At 42.6% G+C, this 22,397-nt stretch overlaps 2 protein-coding genes across 10 annotated transcripts in view; one reads left to right on the forward strand and one right to left on the reverse strand.

Annotated features, from left to right (window-relative positions):
• The window catches only part of ZCWPW2 (zinc finger CW-type and PWWP domain containing 2), a 147,250-nt gene extending 144,496 nt beyond the window's left edge, over positions 1–2,754 (reverse strand). For 3 of the 9 annotated variants that reach the window (XM_059728839.1, XM_059728836.1, XM_059728841.1), the window contains exon 1: positions 2,554–2,746. In XM_059728839.1, coding sequence (XP_059584822.1) covers positions 2,554–2,685 — 132 coding nt within the window. In that variant the 5' untranslated portion in view covers positions 2,686–2,746. Of the gene's footprint in view, positions 1–2,553 lie in introns of all 9 variants that reach the window. The other 6 variants (XM_019498023.2, XM_059728838.1, XM_059728837.1 and 3 more) reach the window with 6 other exon arrangements.
• A 6,721-nt stretch (positions 2,755–9,475) lies between these two features.
• Positions 9,476–22,397, forward strand: part of AZI2 (5-azacytidine induced 2) — a 36,632-nt gene continuing 23,710 nt past the window's right edge. The window contains exons 1-4 of the mRNA XM_006260219.4: positions 9,476–9,623; positions 17,898–18,127; positions 21,523–21,648; positions 21,992–22,091. Of these exons, the coding sequence (XP_006260281.1) occupies positions 17,903–18,127; positions 21,523–21,648; positions 21,992–22,091 (451 nt within the window). The 5' untranslated portion in view covers positions 9,476–9,623; positions 17,898–17,902. The remainder of the gene's footprint in view (positions 9,624–17,897; positions 18,128–21,522; positions 21,649–21,991; positions 22,092–22,397) is intronic.

The following is a 22,397-nucleotide window of genomic DNA, read 5'->3' on the forward strand; positions in this document are numbered from 1 at the left end:
CATCAAGCAGAAGAGTTATTGCCAATTTGTGATCAAGACTCAGGGTTGCCAAAGCAAGAATTTTATTTTTTTTTACTGACAATCTGCAATTTTTTTCATTAGCCGTCAAACTTTTTTTTTTATTATTGACAGATTTTTTACTGTTTGACATTAATGTAAATATAACTTTTCTGCCAGGACTTACCCTGCTGGGCTGGATTCAAATTTAGGAGTTTAACACCACATGTAGTGGGGGAAAAAAAAAAAAAGCAGTCAGTAACAGGTTTGCAGTAAAAATAAATAAATAAATAAAATGTCTTGGCTTAGCAAACCTGCTTGACTGACTGTAATGGTTTTCCACCCCCACTCCAGTCCCCTACTCACCCCCAAGCCACCTAGCTCACTCTGCACCACGCTGTCCCCCCAGCTTAGCCCTAGTCTTACCCCTGACAGCTTCACTTCCATGATCCTAACATGAAGCCCCAAAGAAGCTGACCAGCTACACAGCAGTAGGATGGATAGCAGCAGCACATGGCTAGAGGGAGACAGGTCTACAAACCCTGAGAAGGCTTCTTGTAAGTTACTGCACTCCCACTTGGACCCTAGAGTGCTGTTACACTCTGTACATCCTTCAACCAAGCTCTGGCTGTACAGCTTCTGTCCAAGAGGGAACTGCACAAAGCAGTTGGAGCTTGGTTGTTTTTTATGGATGGCTCAATTTGTATAGGCTTTACAGAGGCATTTTTTTTAGCCTGATTTTTGTTTTTTACAGAATGTCCATAAACTTACGGGCATTTGGCAACCCTGACAAGACTATTAAACTTGGGTGAAAAGACCATTCAGGGCATACATGCAGCTAATTCTCTCTTTGATGCCTTGTTTCAAATTTTTCAAGAAAGCTGTTTCTAGAAAGGAAACATATTAATACAACTTTTCAAGTGAAAAATATAAAGAAAATGCAACAAAACAGCATGGGCACACACACACAGCATACAATGTTGTTCGGAGCACACATGTGCATGCACACACACACAATGGTGTGGGGGGCACGTTTGCAAGAATACACAGAATACAGTGGTGTTGGTGACATACCTGCGTGCACACAAACAGAGCATATGGTGGTGTCAGAGGTGTGTGTGTGTACGCATACAGAACACAATGGCGTTAGGAGCACAAGTGTGAGCACACACATATGCCAATGATACCAGTGTTCTGTGTATGTGTGCATGCACAGGCTGATGCACACAGCACACATCTGGGAGGCACATGTCCCGTCCCCTCCCCCCCCCAATGTCTCCCTTCCTGGAAGTGCACAACCCCATTTTTTTATCGTTGTGACCTCAAATGGGGTTGTGACCCCAAGATTGGGAACTGCTGCTTTAATGGGATGACACAGCAAACCAAACATGCTGTGAGGCCCATGTTCAGAAAACAGCACATGAAAAGGCCTGTGACACAGGGGCAGGGGATGGCTGCTGGAAGGGGGAGTGCACTGGGTCTGACCAGGGGTTTTTTCCCTGCTGTTCCTCTCTCACTTGCAACCCTCCAGCACTGAAGGCCTAGGAAGTTGTGATTGAGGGCCTGTACCCCTATCTCCCATGCTCTGTAGCTACTGAGGCTGCTCGCCTCCAAGAATGCATGTCCAGTCTGTGGGAGCTGGCAGTTCAGCCAAGTTCAAACAACATCTGGCTTCACACTTGAATAACACACATGCCATGTTCGTTTTAAGCTTCCTGCCTCCTAGTTTCACGCGGGGACCCCTTGCTCTTCTCCTGTGAGAGAGCAATAATTAGTTGAATGCTGGCTAGTCAGCTAAATGCCAGCTCCCTATTACCCCCTTTCCCCACTCTGCAAACCCCTCTCCTGCCTTCCTGTAGCTGGAAACCTGATAGCAGCTTCACCTGCAGCCCCTGGCTCTGGTCTTGAGGGAGAGAGGCAGAAAACTGCAGCTCCCGATCCCCTCTTGGGTCGCCAGTACCACAGCAGAAGAAAGGACCGTGGGAAGCGTGGCAGTGCAAAAGCACAGAGGGTCCTTCAGGAGCCCTGAAGCCAACGCACTCCCTCAGCAGCCTGACTAGAGGTGCTGCTGTCCCTGCCCAGCGTTGCCGGGTCTTATATATGAAATCATTGTACCGGAAGCTCAAAATGCTCATCTTGGCTGAAAAGCTCTGGTATAGTAAGCAAATATGCAAGTCTTTTCTACTTTACTTTATATTGCTCACGCTAAGTCGCCAGCAAGCGAGTGAGAACCGGGTCATGAAAATTGAAGCATTTCTTTACTGGGAGGCAAGCAATCACAAGGCCGGGCTGCCAGCAAGGAGGATGTTTGCTGGCTGTGGGGCTACGGATGGCTCTGGACTGACTCATGGATGTGGCCCTAATTTGGTTAGGAACACAAAACGTTTCTTTCAAAACAAAACAAAACAACGCTTCCCCCCCCCCCCCGAAAAAGCCAGTTAAGACTCCAAGCGAGAGACTTGGGTTTTGAAAGTGCTGCAGCGATGAGCTGCCTCTAGAAATCATCGCGCCTTTGAACACTTGTACAATTACTGATGGTACAAGGGTGAAACTTACTGTACAAACAGGGTCATTCTGGGGCACCTGGCAATGCCGACGCGAGAGCCAGCGCCCCCTCCGCGCCTGCCCAGCACTTGGAGGGCGTGAAGCGGGGTTGGGCTGCCCTCCCCCCCGCAGAGCAGGACTCATTCTCGCTCCGGAGCAGGGTGGGGCCGCGCCCCAACGGCCCGCCCCCCGCGCGTGCGCGGTGCTGCCTCAGGGGCGGTTCTGAGGCGCGAGGGTGCGTGCGGGGTGGAGGTATGCAGTGAAAAGAAGGGGCCGTTCCTGGCGCGTGGCGAGCCCTGCCGTCCGCTCCAGCCTGGAGCCGTGAAGAGACTCGGCCTCGGCTCGGCATCCCCCGCACGCGCCCTCCCCCGCCCCGATCTGCAGATCATTTGACACTTCCTTCCCCACCCGTTTTCAAGTCTTCCTTTCTCTCAACCTTTGAGAAAAAGGTTGCCTTTTTCTTCATCTCTTTCTGTGGAGTTTCTTTTGCTAGGAATATGATCCATCAAACCTAGGACTGGGTGAGAATTTGCCATCCCTGGCAGAGTGCCGGTGGAAGTGGCTCATGAACTGGCTAGCACCTTAGGGTGAAATCGTGGCCCTACGCGGATGGCTTTTGCCATTGACTTGGAGACAGCCTGAACGGAGGCGAGATTTCATCCCCCGTTATTTTTTTAAATAAATCAATCCTAGATTAACAGTTTCGCCCCCCCTCACAGAGGGCTTCAACAGCACTCTTAAAATCAGGAAGTGAGGGTTGGAAGGGACCTCAAGAGTTCATGTAGTCGGGAGTTTCTCAACCCACGGATGATGACCTAAAAGTGGGTTGCAAGAATATATGAAAGGGCTGTGGACAACCTTTAAAAATGGATCCAACAACTTTTAAAATGGTTTCTCCTTTAAAGGAGAAAAACAAAACCGCAGGGTTTCCCTTGCAAGCTGGCAGTTACAGCCTGCAAGGGGTTGCCCCCTGCCCCACACATGCCCAGGAGTCAGGTGGGGAGTGAGGGGCGCCGGCAGGGCAAGGAGGCTGCTTCCTACTTAAACTATTTACTGGGTCAGGACCGGCCGTCAATGTTTGGGTCCTGGTCCAAAAAGGTCAAGTAACTATTATAAATATTTTTATTCTCTAGAAGTAAATGCAGTTACAAAACAAAACCTGAACCACTACATTCAGTAAAAATGCCTTTCCAACTTGCATTTTGTAAAAGGAAAAAAATTCTGTCTTATTTTTATTGTATACAAACACACAAGCTTATTGAGCCAAATCCAGTGCTATAGGTACGCGTGCCACTTACACATCTACTTCTCGTGAGGGCTCTTCCAGCCCTTTTTACCCTATGATCCTACTGAAGTTTGGGTTACTTCCACTTCTGGAACAGCCATGGGAAATAGAGGATTACTATTTTCCCCCTTTTCCAGTTGCCTCTGTAAATCCTTGCAGGAATAACAGTCTAACTTGTCTATAGCATTTCCCTGCTGTAGTCTGCTTCTCTCTCTGCCCTGCATAGAAAGCCTTGTACAGGAACAGAGGCAAGTTCAGGACAAGTTCAGCATTAGGAGTATTGCTAGTGATCCTTACCACCTTGCCTTTCATCTCCATTGCTCTTCTAATTGGTATACAGAGGCTGCAGTCCAACAAGGAATGTGTCATACTAGGTATTAATGGGAGCAGTTAAAATCTTTGCTGTTTACTTCCTTGGGTTGTTCTTAAGAGCACAGGCAGTACTTGAAATAAAGAGTATATCTGACAACTGGCTGCGTATTTGCTCTTGAGGGTGAAATTAAATAAAAGTTCTGCTGCAGCATGTAATAATTATTTGTTTTGTAAAAATATAATGCAGAAAGTGACTTACTAAAAGCTTGTGACTTTAGCTTCCCAAAGCATCCATTAGTATTCAGTTAATGTGATATTAGATTTATCCCACCTAGGGCTAGGGATCTACAGACTAATTAGAATGAAAGTGCAACATTTAGCAAGCAACAACTTTCAGACAAAAAACAAGGTTTGTGTAGACCCACACAAAACAAGAGATAATGGTTCCCCTTGCTTTTCAGAAGTAAACAGTGAATGATATTCTAGTTAAAGTGCTGGAATTAGTGCCCAGTCGTGCTACCTTGCAGATACCCTTACATCCTATGTGGAGATCATTATCGATTTAGAAGTTAACTGACTTGTTATTTATTAAATGTTCATACCTGCAAAGTAGGAAGATATGTAGGAACAGGCAGTTAATGCTCCTTGTTTCATTTTCGTACATATTAGCAAAACTAAGATTTGTTAGATGGGAGAAAGCATCTTCTGAATCACTGTCTAACCAACTACACGTTTCAGCAAACTTGGATCCAGAAACAGGAAAGAAACCAAAGCACCCTGGCAATGTTGTTATATTAGCTCTCCCTACTAGTTGGTGTGAGAAGCTGCCAGGGAGATGTGCTGACAGTTTTTCAGTGACTTATGGAGGCAGGTGTGACTGATTGATTCACCAAGAAAATTAATAGACTTCAAGTAGGCCTTGTTAATGTTTGCATAGGCATAGGCAGAGGAATCATAATAGTCTCGATTCCAGTCAGTGGACCTTGTACCTACTTTAACAGCCAGAAGATCAGGCAGGATGTTAACTGCAGAAACCCTAGTCAGTATTGTAGAGCTGTGATTCTTCAACAACGTGCTGTGGCACCCTACAGTACCTTGAAATCCTTTCAAGGATGACATGCAATTTTAGCACTGTTAGATGTGCAAACTTGATTCATAAAATAAACCCAGAGATTTCAAAAAGGACTCCATGCTATTAACAACAGTTTGACCTGTTGTGGTCTTTCTGAGTTCTTTGCAATGGAAGTACAGTATTGCTTTCTCAGCAGTCCAGAAATGGGTGAAAAACTAAGAGCTGGTGCTTCCCAAGGGATAACTAGATTGCAGTGGCGGAGGTTGGGATGTTGAGTCTAAAAACGTTTGATGTAGGGTAAATATATAGCCAGGTATCTCTAAATACTACTTAAGTATTCCTTGTATCCCAGAAGTATTTTGCTGCTTCTTTTAAAACTTATTAGCAGGTGTTGCAAGCAAGTATTTTCATTCCCTACTAATTTTTTTAGAATTTGTGATAGTAAGATCTGAGATTTGATTCAGCTACTATCTGTATCATGCAAATTAATGATGTATAGGATAAATATGCACAATTATATAATGCTTACTAATTATTTCTTTGAATTATGCCACTTCATAAAATAAAATATGAAAAACAGGTTTTTAAATCTAATGTGATGAGAAGAGAGGATTTTCCCCCTCCACTTCAAAATTGTTTATTTTTCTGTTACTGAAATCTTCTTCGGTAGTGAACACCATCCTTTGTTCAAATCTCCCAAGTGATAACCCTAAAACTTGGTATATCTTAGTCTTTCTGTACAAAGCCTGGAACAAAAATCCTGCCTTCTTTACTTTTTGAAGTCTTCTGTGTTTTGCTTTAAAAATGCTGTTTGTGTTTTCTTTGTTATGAAGAAATGCATAAAAGTTGTGTTAGGTGCTCAGCAGGACATAAAATGTCATGGATCTATTGGCTTCAGCTTGTGTATGTTGTTATAGCTCAGTTAAAAATGTGACCCAAAGGTCTTGCTCTTTATGATCCCATTAACTTTACTGGGACTTGGATTGGTCCTTTAAATCCAATCTATTAACGATGCTGCAGCACCTAACAAAACTCTGAGGATCTGGGCCTTGATGTTTGTAGCTTGTTTTGTTTTTTTATTCCTAATTTTACACTCAAGATTGTGTTGATTACTTACAAGACTTTTTTAAGGCAAAAAAATGCTATGTCAAGATAAAAATTAACCCTGCTGCCACAAACACTTTCTCACGTAAGTAACTTTACAGAGTTGAAGTTCCACTGAGTTCAGATAATAAGCTTTGGTCCTGTAAATGTTGTGTGTTCTGTCTCTAATCCAGCAAGATGTTTAAATTTAAGTACCTATGAAGTCCCCTGGAAATGAATGGGACTACTTACAGACTAAAATATATTGCTAGCTGGGGTAACAATACTCAGCAATACTCAATTATGTTTTTAACATAACCGTTTTAAAAATCCTAATGGTTGTTTAAAAAAAAGTACAGTACATGTATATGTCAAATATATGCAATTTGAGAGAGGAGGCAGGGACAAAAGAAAAGTCTAGTTAATAATTTAGGTAGTAGATATTTAAAAAAAAAAGCAGCCATGAGTGGCATATTAAAATGAATAAGACAAAACGGTGGATGTTTTCTCTGGTCATACTCTGGCAAATGCCTAATTCAGTGGTAGCTTTGTTTAATGCAGGTTCTGATGCTGAAATTTACAGCCTCTGGGTGGATTACAGTACCTGTGCAATGCAGATTTATCATCTACCTCTGCCCTGCAAATTGGAGAAATGGGGCATCAGCATTTGGTACAATATTTTAGGATAGAAAAAAGGGATTACACATACACAAAATAGAAGCTTGTTCTCTGACATTTTAAGAAATGTATAGACATTAATTTGACAATATTTCTAACACAAGTATATATTTGGAAAATATTACGTGTCTTAAATAAAAGTAATAAAATTAAGATATTCTTTCTTATTTCTTAATGAGATTTCTCTCATATAGATTCATCATACTCTGAAATCTGAATCTTTCATACTCTGAAATATTTCCCCCCTTAAGATGAACATGGAAGAAATCCAGCAATTATGATAATGGATTTGAGAGACTTCTGTATTTCATGTGGCAGCTAAATGTTTTATGAAATATGTGTATTAGTATATATGCATAGCCCAAATAGTGCAATGCAATGAACATTCATGGCTCCAGTTGATACTGTAACATGGTATAGAGATTTTTGGGCTTTAGCTGGAAAAATTAGACTCAAGGCAGAGTCATTAAAGCTCCCATTGGTCTCTAAATAACCAAGCTGTCCTTCCCACATGGATTGGATTAGCTGAGTCAACCTTTTTCCGGACCTTGAAGGAAGGTTCAGTATAGTTTGTGGGTCACAGGTCTTTCCCCTTCATCTTGAACTGGACTAAGGAACAGTATTTATGTTTCTTCCTGAGCTGGTGAGTCAGCCTTACAGAGTCAACAACATATAAAAACAGGCAAAGTCTGACTGATTGCTTCCTTTTACCCCTACAATAAAATCTTGCAAAAAAAATCCATGAACAGAATATCTAAAATGATATTATGATTTTATGGGGGAGGGAGCTGCTTACTTACTTGTTTACTGACAAATGGTATCAGAAAGTAAAATGCGATGAACAGGTCAGGCCATTTTTTACCCAAGGCTAATGTACAAACCATTAGCACAGCAGAGTAAGGAAGAAACGGCATCTTGTCAAGCGCACCATTATTCTTGAAGAGTTTCATGTTTTTTTCTCATGTTAAATAACTGTATAATGGGGAATATGGTTTTCTCACATCAGGCAATTATTTTGAGTTGTTATAGGGAAAAATCCTCTGAAGTTCAGGCAGGGCAAGATGTCTTTTAACTAACATTTTAAGAACAACACCGTCAACTTTTTTTTTTCATATTTCAGTAGGACTTGTACCAGCTTACATAAAGACAGAACTCATTTTACAATATTTTCTTGTTTAACAGAAGCTCCGGTGTGTGCCTCCCACTTCCTTAGCTTTAAAAACATTGCAGAGTTGCAGTTGAAATGATAATCGCATTGAGTGATACTACACACAGATTTAGAGGTTAAATTGTGCAGGTTGCTGTGCTTCATCACTGAGCCCGGAAGAGTCAGTCTAATTTGCAAACAACTCCCTGCAAAATTAATTTGAAAAATGTCTCTTGATTTTTTTGTAATGTAGAATGCTTTATCTATCTATAGATATATATAATGATGTGTGCGCGTAACATTCTACATTTCTATAATATGTACATATGAAATTAAAAGGAATTCCTATATTTTTGTGGGTTACATTCTTAAAACCCAAGATCCCACCCGTGGCCCCATTACACTTTGGGCTGCGCACTCAGGCCTGCATAGGCAGGCACGCAAAGTGTGCAGGATTGTGACCCTTAATGCAGTTTTAGGAAGCACCTTTAAATGGAGCTCCAGCTTGACGATCTAGAACAGGCTCTTCCTTTTAAAAAAGGTAATTTTTTGAGTATTCCTAGCTGAATCAGTTCCAAATCCATGAGTCATTCAAGAACCATGTTCAGGGCCCTACAACCGGCAAACATCCTCTGTCCCGCCTGGGGCTTCAGATGTTTCCAAATTTTGGCAGGTGTCCTATGCGCTGGCCCAAGCCTGGAGGCTTGGGGTTCGGATGCTCCCGAGTTTCACTCACCCTCAGCCCTAGGGCTGCAGAGCAAGCTAGGGAAGAGTCCCCTTTTTCCATAAAGTGAGCGTAAAGCCAAGATCTTCCCACTGGAAATGAACATGGAAGGTTTAACTAGGCATTTCCTCTGCAAGCACTACCCCGTGCCAGAATAACGGTTATGCCCAACGACTATTAGGAAAACCGGCTTAGTGGTCGGTGTTTCCCCTGCCAGGTAGGTGGCAGGGGAACAGGTCCTAACAGGCCCTTCCTAGAAAAAGGACAGTAACCGAGGCCGTACCCCTGTAAGCACGGCCCTCTGCTGCTGGCCTCATCCTGCTCACTGCTGGCCTTTCCTCTATTCCTGTTGCTTTCGCCAGCGCCGCCAATATTTAGCCCTGCCCCGGCTGAGCGCTCCCGTCCGGGTCACGCGCGCGCCGGCGGCGGCTGGCCGGGATCTCCGGAGAGACCAGGGCCCGCGTGTGCCCAGGGAGACTACATGTCCCAATATGCAACGCTCGGCTCGCCTCGGCCCCCATGCCCGCCGCCGCCCGCTGCACGCCGGGACGTGTAGTCCCGTCCCTTCCCATGGGCCGCCGCCTCGCCGCGCTCCACCGGGCCTGGCAGGGGGTGACGCCGGTGTCACGTGACGCATTTGTTGACTTCCTGGAGGGGGCGCGGGGCCTGGCGGCCGGCGGCGGCGGCTGTAGGCCGGGCCCGGCTATGGCGACCCCGGGGAGGCAGCGCGGCGCCAGCTGCTGACGCCTCTCACCGGAGCAGAGCGGCCGCAGCCTGGCAGGTCCGACCCGTGCCCGCGGGTGCGGGGGGTGGGGAGGGAGAGGAGGAGCCGCCGGGGAGCGGGGGGTTCCTGCCGGGGCCGGGGCCTGGGCCGGGCCGGGCCGCTGGCAGGGGTGCGACGGGCTCGGGGATGCGGCCGCGGAGCTGCGAGTAGGCCGGGCCCGAGCGCAGGCACCAGCGCTGCCGGCTCCGTGCTGCGTCGTGCTTTCCTGAGGCGGGGAAGAAGTGGCCGGGGCCGGTGGCTCTCAGCCTCCATAGACTGGAGGCGCCTTCGGAAAATGCCAGGGATTGGCTTTGACTGTTTTTTTTACTACAAGTACTAGAGCAAATTCTCTGTTGCAAATTACTGAGAAAGACTGGAATGCTTTTTAACACCATGGGTGTGATGGCTCTGGCTCTCTCCTGTGTGTTATGTTTGCACACCCAAGGGTGCTGCCATGGCAGGGCACTGGGGTGCTAAAGCTTTTACGATTAAAGCGTTTGTTTGGGTCCAAATCACTTTAGGCACAGGCTGAAAGGTGATCTGCTGAGCGTGTAACAGACTTGGATGAAGGCAGCTCTGTAATGGTGCTGCGGAGAGAGTTGCTACCAGGATTGTGTCCCTTACCTTCTTAGAAATAGATTAGAAAGCAAAAGCTGCTGATAGTATGGAGTCCAGGTATTTTATGGAGGTGATTTCTCTACCACCTAATTACAGAACCAGCGAGAAGTGATATTATGGCTGTTAAAAAATAACCTTGCATTGAGTGGTAGCAAGTTGATAGTTTACGTTAAATACAAAGATATTTCTAAAAAGGGTTGGTAACCATACCTTTAATTTTTAAAAGGGCAGATGTTGAGTAGCTAAGGGTATATCATAAGCCCTTAACTTCAGTAATGTTTTAAATGTGGAGGTCATCTGGGATTTATTTTTCTTAGATTAAAGGTGGAAAAAAAGCTGTCTGGAAGTTTAATTTCAAACAGTGGGAGAAAACATATAGGGAAGGGCTCCAGGTTTTAACTGAATGAATAATCATCTCAAAAATGGTGTTACAGATGAGCAGAGATCCTATAAGGAGTGAAATAAAAGGCTGAGCAGAAAAGAAGGCTGATTTTTCACAACAGGAGAGTGAAAGGATGGTTAGACTTGCCATAAGTCAAATTGTTACGTCTTTGCAAAAGAAATCAAATAGTAAAAGGTTCTTTAGCCTTAGAAGAAGAAAACAAAGAAAGAAGAAAATGTGCTAATATAAAGATATTAGTATATCTGTCGAGATCAGGGTTGAGATAAAAGATAATCTATTTATAGACCAAAAACTCAATGAATATGTGTGGTGACATAGAGGGAGAAAGGCGGGATGCACAATGATTATCATCCACGGAGAAAGCAAAACTTAAAGAGTTTAATGTGTTTGAGTTCAGGTGCAAAGTTTAACCTCCATCCCAGGTCCTAAAGAACTAGCAGATGACATTGCAATTCCAGTAGCGAGCATTTATAATAAATATGACAAATTGGGGTTGGTGCCATATAACTGCTTTCAAATCGGTGGGGCCAGGTAGAATGCACCTTAGGGTACTGAAGGAATTGGCTGAGATAATTTTGGAGCCTTCGGCTTTCCTCTGCAAGAGCTCCTGAAGGTTGGGTGAGGTCCTGGATAATTGGAAAAGGTGGGCCTTTCTTTAACAAAGGGAAGAAGGAGGATCTCGGGAATTACAGCCAGTCTGACCTCAGTGCCTGGAAAGATCATAGAGCAGGTCCTCAAGGAATTGATTGTGAAATACCTACAGGAGAACAGGGTGATCAGGAATAACTAAGATGAGTTTCCCCCAAAGCAAGTCATGCCTGACCAACCTCATTTCCTTTTATGTTATGGTGACAAGTTCTGTAGATTGGGGGAGAGCAGTGGATGAAATGCTTAGACTTTAGCAAGACTTCTGACACTTGCTCATTAAGAAACTAAGGAAATACAGACTAGACAGAAGTACTGTAAGATGAATGTATAACTAACTGGTTGGATCATTGTGCTCAAAGCATAGGCATCAATGGTTCATTGTCTAGCTGGGAGGAGATATCAAGTGGGGTTTCCCAGGGGTGTGTCCTGTGTCTGGTCTTGTTTAATATCATCATTAATGATCTAGATTAGATGGGCCAGATGAGCAATGCCACATCTATCCACAGGCTGGATCTGGCCACGCAGGGTGGGGGCACAGGGCAGCCCAGCCAAAACCCAGTCCCACAGGGAAAAGTGGGGTGTGGCTGGGCTACGACCAGCAGTGTGGGCCTTGGGGTTTGGGAATTTGGTGGGAGGGAGGGTGACTGCATCAGTGACCATCACTCCCCTGCTGCCACGTTTCCTACTCCATGAGGGCCAGATGCGATGGCTCCATGGGCTGCATTTGGCCCGTGAGCCAGAGGTTGGGAACCACTGATCTAGATGATGGGACTGAGTACACATTTAGCAAGATTGTGGATAACACCGAACTCGGTGGAGTTGCAGACACTCCAGAGAACAAGGCTAGGACCTAAAATGACCTTTATAAGTGGAACAAATATTCTGAAATCAACCAGATGAAATTCACAGGGACAAGTGCATAGTTCTGCACTTGGGATGGAATATGTGCATGAAGAAATATAGACTGGGGAATGACTAGCTAGGTTTCAGTACTGCAGACAAGGACCTGGGGGTTACAGTAGACCATAAGCTGAATATGGGGCAGCAGTGTACTGTTGTTGCAAAACAGGCTACCAGCAGTGTCACTTGCAGATAAAGGGAAATGATTCTTCTACTCTCTTCAGCGCTGGTCAGGGCTCACTTGGAGTACTGTGCCCGGTTTTAAGCCCCACACTTTGAGAAGGATATGGACATTTTGGAAAGAGTCCAATGCAGAGTGACAAAAATGATTAGGGGCCTGGAAGGCAGACTTAAGAGGAAAGGCTGAAGGAACTAGGGTTTAGTTTGGAGAAGAGAAGTCTGAGGAGGGGATTTGATAACTGTCTTCAAATACCTGAAGGATGATTATAGAAAGAATGAGAGATCCTCTATGGTTACAGCAAAAAGTCTAAGACAGTTTGAGCAATGGCCTCAAACTGTAGAAGATGAAAAGCATCCGATATAATGTCATGTGAGAAATTATTGGTTAGAATGGGGTTTGGTAGAAGAATTATTAGGTGAATAAGGAGCTGACTAGAAAAGGAGATTGTGGCCTGCTGAAAAAAGCATATGCAGGGTTCAAATTTGAGACCAATATTACTTAATAGAAGTATTCTAATGAAATCTTGCTGATGTTACAGAATTGACACAGATATGAGAGAGAGGACCTTGAGGACTAGAGTACTAGAAATGAAATGTGACAGAACAAAGTGGAAATGTGTGTAGTGACTAGCAGCAAAGTTTTCTGCTGTGAATTGGGAGCTTGTCAGTTGGAAGTGACGGAGGGAGAGTATGTTAGTTGATCACAATGTAATCATGAGCCATAAGTGCAATGTAGCTCTTGAAGAGGTAAAAACTAGGGTAGATCATGCAAGGTATTTCTAGTAGAGGTAGGGAAGGAATTGTTTTTTTTATGAGATGCTGTTAATACCTTATATGGCAATACCTTGGACAATTCTAGTTCCTTACGTTCCAGAAAGATGAATTCAAACTGGAATGGGTCGTGGAAGGGCTTCTACTTTAATCATGAGAATGCGGTACCAGTCTTATTTAGCAAAATGAAGGCTGAGAGAGAGAGGAGATATGATTATTGTCTGAAGTACTTCACCTAAGCTCTTTTTCAGTTTCCTTATCTGTAAAATGTTTATTTTACTTAAAAATACTTGCATGTTGTTGTTGACTAATATCTGTGAAACTGTTTGAAAAAGAACACAAGATAGATGTTTTCTGTTAATTGTACATTATTCTGAAATTTGATACAAACTTAACATGCATTTGTGCCACGGCCAAAAAAATGTTTCGACTTTCCTGGTATGTGAATTAGTACTATAAAACTTCTGCTAGAAAAGCTAAGACAGTTTTTATTTGCAGATAAAATAGAAATGTTAGAATAAATTCCCATTTCTTTTCTTTTATAGTCTGAAGAAGAGAAGACTTGTGGGGAGGGAAAAGAAGGGGCAGGAAAACAAAGCTTTCACTCCGTGGTTGTTAGAAGAACTCCATGGTTGTTAGAAAGGAAACAAATAACTATTTTTCCTTTCCACTGGGGGCAGGACAAGAAGTAAAGAACTTAAATTACAACAAAAGAAGTTTTAGTTTGGAAGTTCAGAAGAACTTTCTAACTCTCCGACTGGTTAATTATCTAGGAAGACACTGAAATATCTACCTCTGGCAGGTCTTATGTGAAGCTTACACAAAGGTGTGTCTAGGGTGTTTAGGCAGAAATTACCTTCTATTGAACGAACTGCTGTATTAGGTCCCTTCCAGCCCTGATTTAAATTTTTGTGGTTCTGTACAACAGTGGATTCAGCTGAAGTGTTTGGTTCAAGTCCTTCGTACTCTTTCGCATTATGGACCAGTCAATAGAGAAACTCTTTTGGAGTCTTAATCGTGTGCATCACCTCCTTATCCACTGGTTATCAACAGCTCTATAGCAGTTAGAGCAGTTGTTGACATGAGGAAATTATCATGTTGTATCTTGTTTCATTAAATGTAACCACTATACACAGTGAGTGGAAATTGTGGGATGTATACTTTCTGTAGTGATCTCCAGCAAGCACTCTGTACACTGCCAAATGGTTCATGGACTGTGGTTTGAGAATAGTGACTAATACACGTACAATCACCAGGGCTCCTGGTTTTCTCTGTTTAAAAATCCCAGCTTCTCTAATTAAAACCCCAAAATCCCTGTTTTTCCAAGATTGTGAAATGGCAGAATGTATATAGGTATCAGTTGAACACAATGTCTTATTGATATATTTACAATTTTAAAGCTATTTGGAAGCCTACCAGTGGCTCAGTCATTATAATAAAATAAATTCTGAATACCGTTATATTTTGGCATTTGATTTTGGTTTTTCTTAATCATAGAAAATCAGAGCTTTCTCTGTCCCCTTCACTCACCAGGACGCAGCTCTAGCTGTGGCTGTCCCTGCCCCACTGCTCTGTTGCACTGAGCAGCCCTGTTATGACAGTGCCCTGCCTCTGCCCATGTCATTGCCCCTCACTCCCGACCTGCAGCCCCTGGTGCTGCCAGTGTCCCTCACTCTCAACCCACAGTCCACTCCCTCTCCAGCCCAGCCAGAGGGGAGCCCTCCAGCTGCCCAGACTACAGAGCCCTGAGCCTGCAGCAGATAGCCCACATCCTCCCCTGTCCCCTGCACAAATCTGAGAGGTGGGGTGTACCCCTCCCATATCCTTCTCCCTGGAAGTGTGCAAAACAGTGGGGAGTCAGCCCTTCCCACCAGCCTCCCGACAAGCTGTCTGTGGTTCTGTCCTGCTCCCCAGCTGTGCCTTGTGGCCATACATTTCCACCTCGGCTCTGGACCTTGGATACTGCCCCGGCTGGGCAGCGTCCCCAGCTGCAGCAGTCAACCCTGCCCCAATCCCTTCCTCACCATAGGGGCCTCAATCTGTCCCCCTGCTTCACCCTCCCACATCACCTATTTTCCCCCCCCTCCCCGCCCCCAACCCTAGACTTAACCTGCAGGCAGCTGCTGGAGCTGCTCTCCACTGCTACCCGGCTGCATTGCTGGCCACATGCAGGTGTCTGCCCGTACCACACATGGACATGGCACCCCTACATCCCACTCCTTCAGCCCCAAACAGCCCCTTGCAGGTTCCTGCCCACGTGCAAGCAGAAATCCGTGGTTTCCTGCATCTTTCTCATTTGAAGGAGAAAATCTGCATTTTTCCATGGCAAACAGAAAACCTGGATCCCTGATATCACCCAGGAACATTCCAGTGACTCTTGTCTGTTCACACACCAGATCTTCCATCACTATCTTAAAAAATAATAGAGTAACAGGATTGTGAGTCATTTCACTACTACTGCAGTAAAGTTGTATCACTAAACTTCCATGCAAGAGCTTCTTAGATATGTTTAATTCCATTTTATTTTCTCATTACTTTTAAAAATTAGCCTTGCAGGGCTCTCCAGCCCAATTTTATCTCCAGCTTAAGCTTTCCCATGAAAATAAAATGGCTTCAGAGCATGGACTTTTTCATGCTGAGAAGCACAAGTCTTTCAGCCCTTTTTTGTGCTGTTTCAGCAGTAGTTTTTATAACAAAGCTAATCCTAGAGTGTAAAGGCCAAATCTTGTCTTTGGTATGGGCACGTAGTTCTTGTGTGCTTTTAATAAGATCTTGGTATATGCCTGGGGTTAGAACTTGGGTCTAATTTTAAATCTTTCTCAAGAAATAATAAGCAGTCACATAAATTAACGCATAGCTGTTCTATAATCTCAGCAACTGATTATTCCAATACCTTCAGTAATGTTAAATTTATACTTAGCCTTGATTCTTTTTCTATCCCAAACTGATCTGGATAGCAGTAACAGATACATATCACAACTGAGTTTTGGGTCAGTTGTCCACTGCAAAATGAATCTATCATGATACCTTTCTTATTGAGGACTGCATGCTTTTGTACAGATGGCACTTTTTGACAGTTTCAATAGAAAGATGGTAATCTTGGATCCAGAAACAGACCTAAATTAATTCCTTGAAATTATTTTGCATAAAAATTAAGCAGCATATGCCACAATTTCATGTGTTGCAGGGGTTTTTTTGGTTACCCTTTTCTTTCTCTCCCTTCTATTCCCTTCTATTCCACGTTCGTCAGTCTTTTGATAGATATTTTTAACATTAGATTGTAACCTGTTTTGAGATGTTGACAGTGCCATTGTATGTGTGTTTTACAATGCCTAGCACAATTAAAATAACAGTAGCGATCATTTTTACAAAAATAATATCTTAGAGAGGTTTCTTTCCTGCCCTGTAAAGTGTGCCTGCAGCTGTCTTCTGAATATATGCTAATACTTGTTTCAGTTCTGTAATGTTAAATTATAAAAACACAGAAAGACTTTGAAAAAAAGTCTTTCATGGGTGCATTGTGTGGTCATTTTTCAATCATAATGAGTTGTGTTAATTGAACTTTCTCTTTGTATACCTTGCTGTTAGTTTGACTCTATATTCAAAACAGCCAATATGACATTTTTGGCACCATTTCCTATTCATTTGTGTTAGTGCTCTGATGTATGCTTTGGAACCTCACTTGTGCCTTTTTCATGTTCTGAAGGATCAATGCGTTTCATGGTTACTTTGCCCTAAGACACATGAATATTCGTGAATATACTATGTATTAACAGAGGTACTAGACTTTTTGTTTTTTAACTTTGCTTCAAGTGCCTGTGATACATGTATTGAAGGTGATTCCAAGCTCAGCTTTTCATCCTTTATCTGGCAGAATGACAGTTCCCAGTGGGGACTTAGTGGCTCCCACTTCCAGTATGAGCCAGAGGCACCTGCATTGTAAAGCTCACCATTTGAGGATAATACATATTCTTGGAAAAAAGTATCTTTCATTTGTTACATAGATGGAATCCATATTCTGTTAGGGAGATATTCTTTACCTAGCTTAGCAACTGCCAATTTTTCCATACATGCTAGAACAAATTTTGCATTGCATTATGTAAGTGTGCATCTCTTCACCAAGTTACAAAATCAGGAATTGTTCCCCTGTCTACTGTGGCGCCATAGTTGAATAAAAGGACTATAATAAATATTTTCACATTTGAATTTGTTAATGGATATGTATTTATGGTTGTAGCAGGGAAAAGGTATAGGTATATTTTTCAATAATAAGAGTTCCTTGGGCAAAAATAGAAAACTTTCCTCTTGATGCTGACAGTCTGGTATTTTAGTGTTACACAAGTTCTTATAGTCTTTAAATTGATTAAAGTTCAATTTTTTTTTGTTGACTTGCAAAAGTTCCAGCAGATATTACTTGGAATATACAAGTTTTCATGAACAGCATTTAGAAGTTTATGGTTCATTATCTTTGTATAATCTTGTTTGTATGTTTAAGACTCTGCAAGAAAAACACAGCAAATAATCAAAGCTGATATTTATAAGGCTTAATATGGCGTGAAAAGTGTGGATGTAGTCGGGCGTTTCCATAATAACTTGAGCATTAGTATGAAAAATGGATTTCTTGTTCTCTCTAAATATAAGGTGTCATCGTAAGTAACAAGACAAGACAAACAAAAAATATCCTGCAGATACCTTTGGGCTTCTAACCTGTTGCTGCTTTTGATGTGTATCTTAGTGAGAATTTAACAGTATTATCTCTCTCTCTCAAACAGCTGTCATGGATGAGCCAGGAGAAGATGACATATATATTTTGAAACATGAAAAAGCAGACAGTGCTCATAGAAGAGATGCAGATATTCCTATTTCAGTGTATACGGGAGATGAGTCTGTTGCTTCACATTTTGCCCTTGTTACTGCTTATGAAGATATCAAGAAACGACTTAAGGAGACTGAGAAGGAGAACTCAGTATTAAAGAAAAGAGTAAGAGTCTTAGAAGAAAAGGTAAAAAAATATTGTACATATTTCCTTGTAATGGTGAGACTAATTTGTCCTTGATATTTTGAATGAATAATGAAATGGATGAGTCATGTTGGAATGCAATTAATCCTTAATTCTTTAGATAAGAATACTATTTCATAGTAAGATTTTAGTATGCTTAGTCCCTAAATAGATATCTTTTACTTTTCTCTGATGCAGTCTAGTTCTCCTTGATTTATAGAGAATGGACAAACTTTTGCTACTTTAAAAGGGGAGAGGAGCTGCTGCCTGAGCACACGCAGTAACTGTTGTGATGTAGCTGTTACATCTGTATGATCCTGCTATATTAAAAATTAACTAAATTTCCCTAACTTCGACCCTGAATGAAGCAGACTGAAGTTGGAACAGTTTTGCTCTGCCTGTATCTCTACAGAAAAATGCACACATAAAAGTTACACCAGAACAGATTAGTATCCTTTAATATTGTTACAATTGTTACATCTGTCTATAGTCTATACCCTTATTCTTATTTCAGTTGTGCTTTCTTGCTTCTGTCTAAACAGCGTGAGGTAGATGAGGGAGGTCATTTATTGTTACCTTCTGGTTTGTGGGAGAGGCTTCTGGTTTGTAGGAGACTTGGATAGGCTTCAAAGGGGGAAGGGGAGCCGATGCTCTCCTTCTGAAGCTACTCCAAGTGTACATTTTTCTTGGGTTTTCCAATTTGTTTCCAGTCTAAATTGGGGAAGTCTAGCTCCAATTTAGCTTTATAAGATCCTGCTCCAAAGAAGCTGTGGCATGGTTTATCTGTCCCTTAGCCATGAAATTTGGGCCTTGAAAAGTCTGCCTGACAAGCAAGAATCCTGGTTTTCTCTGACAAAAATCATGAAATCTGTGATTAAAATGAAAGGCCCTTTACTCCCCCTCCTTCCCCCCCCACAACCCTCCCAGTCACACTTGTGTTCCTCTGTCCCACACCCCAGCCCTGCCAGAAGGAGGCCTCCAGCTGCCAGGGCTGCAGGGCCAGGGACCTGGGTCCACAGACCCCTGGCCGCTGCACACCCCCCCTCCTCCCCCCGCGCGCATGAGGCAGCAGCTGCTGCAGTGGAAAGAAACCCAGCTCCACCCCCTTCCTTCTGCAGGCTCATGTGGGTGGGGCTAGCTCTTTGCTGCGTGCACCCCTGGGGGCGGGGGGGCAGGAGGGACCCTGGATATCCAGGGGTCAAAAAACCCACGGAGAAAAAAAGCAGAGCAGTGCTTGTATGGGCAGTGCATCCTTGCAGCGCAGAGAACACCAGATTGTGCAGTATGTGGTGCTGCAGCCTTGTTTTGCGGTACCACATATTGCATGGCTGCACTCATTTGGATGCGCCCAATCTATTTTGGTGGCTAGGATAACTGGATGGTAAGAAATATTCTGTCATCCCTTTGTCTTTGAGTTTTAAATTTCCAAGTTTGGGGACAAGTATGGTTAAAATAGTTTGCTTATGGATTTTCATTTGATTCAAATACAGCAAAAGCTTTGTAATCTGGCACCCATGGGGAATGGGGGGTGCCAGATAACAAAATATGCTGGTTAATTGAGAGGCCCAAACAGGTGTCTTTGCCTGTTTGGGCTGCTGCTTCTCCTGCCGCACCTGGGGCATCGCTGACCCTCCCACAGGCCCCATGGGCCCCAAGGGACAGGGAGGTGGGCCCCACGCAGGCTGCTGTGCCCCGGGCCATGAGGGCTCGGCTGCAGAGGCTACTTTCCCCTGGGCCATGTAGGCTCGGCAAAACTGGAAGTGCCACAGTGGGCACTTCTGGTTTCACATTTACCTTACAAGCCGGTGTGCTGGTTAATAGAGCATGCCAGCTTGTAAAGTGCTGGTTAAGGCAAATTTTTACTGTACTTACATTTAGATACCTTTCTTAAAGTTCTGGATGAATTTTGTTTTATTGATGAAGAATTAAAGAGTGTACTTAAACAATTGAAAGAATAGAAACATTTAAATGCATTGTCCACTATAAAGTTATAAAAAAGCATGGGGAGAAGTTTCCTGCATGTGATTGCTTTCCTGTTACCTTCTGACACGGGTCAGGAGGAGGAAAACTTGAATCCAAATTTACCTTCAAATTGATAAGTTTCAACAAATACTCTAGAATGTGCAACCTCTGAACTAATATGTCAAATTTAACACCTGTTCTTAAGAGCTTCTACCAACAAGTCCAAAATAGATATCTGTATTTTTTGGTTTTACAGCTTTGGGATGCTAGTATGAAGTCTTTCAAGAGCTGGAACAGTCCATAAAATGTCACTGGATTGTTTTGAGTGACTTTACAATCATTTCAGTTTGGGGAAAATGAAAACCCAATATAGAATTTTTTACATGCATATAAAGAGTCTGTTTTAAAGAAAGTTATGCTTAGGTATGCTCCTGGTAGTATGATAAAAAATATTTATATAAAGCTATTCTTGCAGGGCTATTCTGGGCTTGAGTTGCATGCATACACGATTCCATTTTAAAGCAAGATTAATGCTATCCATATTTGCAACTTAATCTTCAGTATTTTTGAGCACCTAACAGTAAACTCCTTGAATCCTTGAGTAACAGCCATCTAGGTATGTGCACATATCCACATTGGTTGGATTGATCCAGATAATAGCTACCACAAAGTAATTCATGGGTGTGTGCAATCTTAGTTAACTGTTGAATTGACAGAGCAGCTACCTCTTGTTACAGCATGGGTTATTTCCCCAAATAATCTAAACATGAGAAAATAAATATTCTGATTTTTGGAATTTTTTCCCTAAGGAGAGAGCTGTCCAGTACTTAACCCAGTTACCATCTTTTAATAGATTTTTAAGATCCTAAAGGGACCCTTATTATTATCTCATGTAACTTTAATTACAGGCCAAAGAATCTATTCAATTATCTGGGTGTTGTTTTCCTGCAAACCAAGTTCTCCTCCTGTTAAGTGCTTTTACAAAATTATCAGTGCTTCTGTGCCTAGTTTGTACTTCTAGAGCACAAGCTTCTTTGAAAGATCAAGAGACTGATATCTGGCCTGTAAACGTTGTATTTTGAGATAGTTATAAATAGATTTCTACACCCTGACCTTCCAGCTTGTATGTACTTGGGCATGCACAAGCTCTTTCTCTCTCTTTTCCTGTCTATAAACTCAATTGCTTTGCCTGCTGACCCAGCAGCTGCATTCTTGGCATGGCAGGGGCTGGCATGAGAGTAGTGTGAATAGATGAGACTAGATAAATAGTTGCTTTCTAAACTTTTTGTTTCATAAAAAATTACATGACATGAGTTAGTGGCCCAGAATATGAAACTATGCCTTTAGTTTTAATATATAACGATGGTTTGCTAGGCAAATGTGGAATGTTAAAGGTATTCAGATGAAGATTATTTCTTTTGCTTCTTAAACTTTAGCTCCTTGGTTCCCGATTGGAAGAAGAAACTCGCTCAGTTGGATGTGAGCAAGTAAACAAGGCCTATCAGGCCTATCGAGAAGCCTGCATTGACAGGGAGAATTTGAAAAGCAAACTGGATAAAATGGTATGTCCATTTAGGTAACGAGTTAATTGACGTATGTCATACAATTAAAGTGCTAGCAGTAAATATATAATAGAGGGAGTTTTGGATTCTTTCTATTTGTTACAGACTTGCATGTTGTCACTTGTTTAGACTTTTACAGCAATGTAAAATACACTTTGGTGTAGTTGTGCATACAAATGAAAACTGAATAGTTTTATATTGCATGTACCTTTTTTTCTGTTGACCTAGATTTAATATTGCAACCAGTCCAAAAAAAGCATTCAAGTATTTTAAATGTTTGCTGTAAAGAAACGGAACTGATAGACTCTGTATCACAAGTCTTGACAAGCTTTTCTTGAACTAGGTAAAAGAGAACACAGAATCCTTGAAAATCTTGAATGAGCAATTGCAGTCCAAAGAAGTAGAGCTTCTACAGCTAAGAACTGAAGTGGAAACTCAACAGGGTATGCTTTTTGGTTATTCTGCATTAACTTATGACTGTAAACGTGTCAGCATATGCAGTTCAGAACATCAAGAGCTTTTAGACTGTACAGCGTTGGGATTCCTTTGCTGAGCCTGATCGCGTAGTCCACTCTAATGGACAAACTTCAGTTAGCGTGTTGTACGTTTCTACATACATTAATTTTCACACTGGCTTGTTGCATTACAAGCAGCTTCCAAGTGAGAGCTGAGATATGTATGCCACATATTCACTGCCTCCATTTTTTCAATAACTTTTATTAAATGAAGAGCAGAAGTACTGTATTTTT

Source organism: Alligator mississippiensis, chromosome 5 (assembly GCF_030867095.1).
Source record: "Alligator mississippiensis isolate rAllMis1 chromosome 5, rAllMis1, whole genome shotgun sequence".
NCBI classification, from domain to species: Eukaryota; Metazoa; Chordata; order Crocodylia; family Alligatoridae; genus Alligator; species Alligator mississippiensis.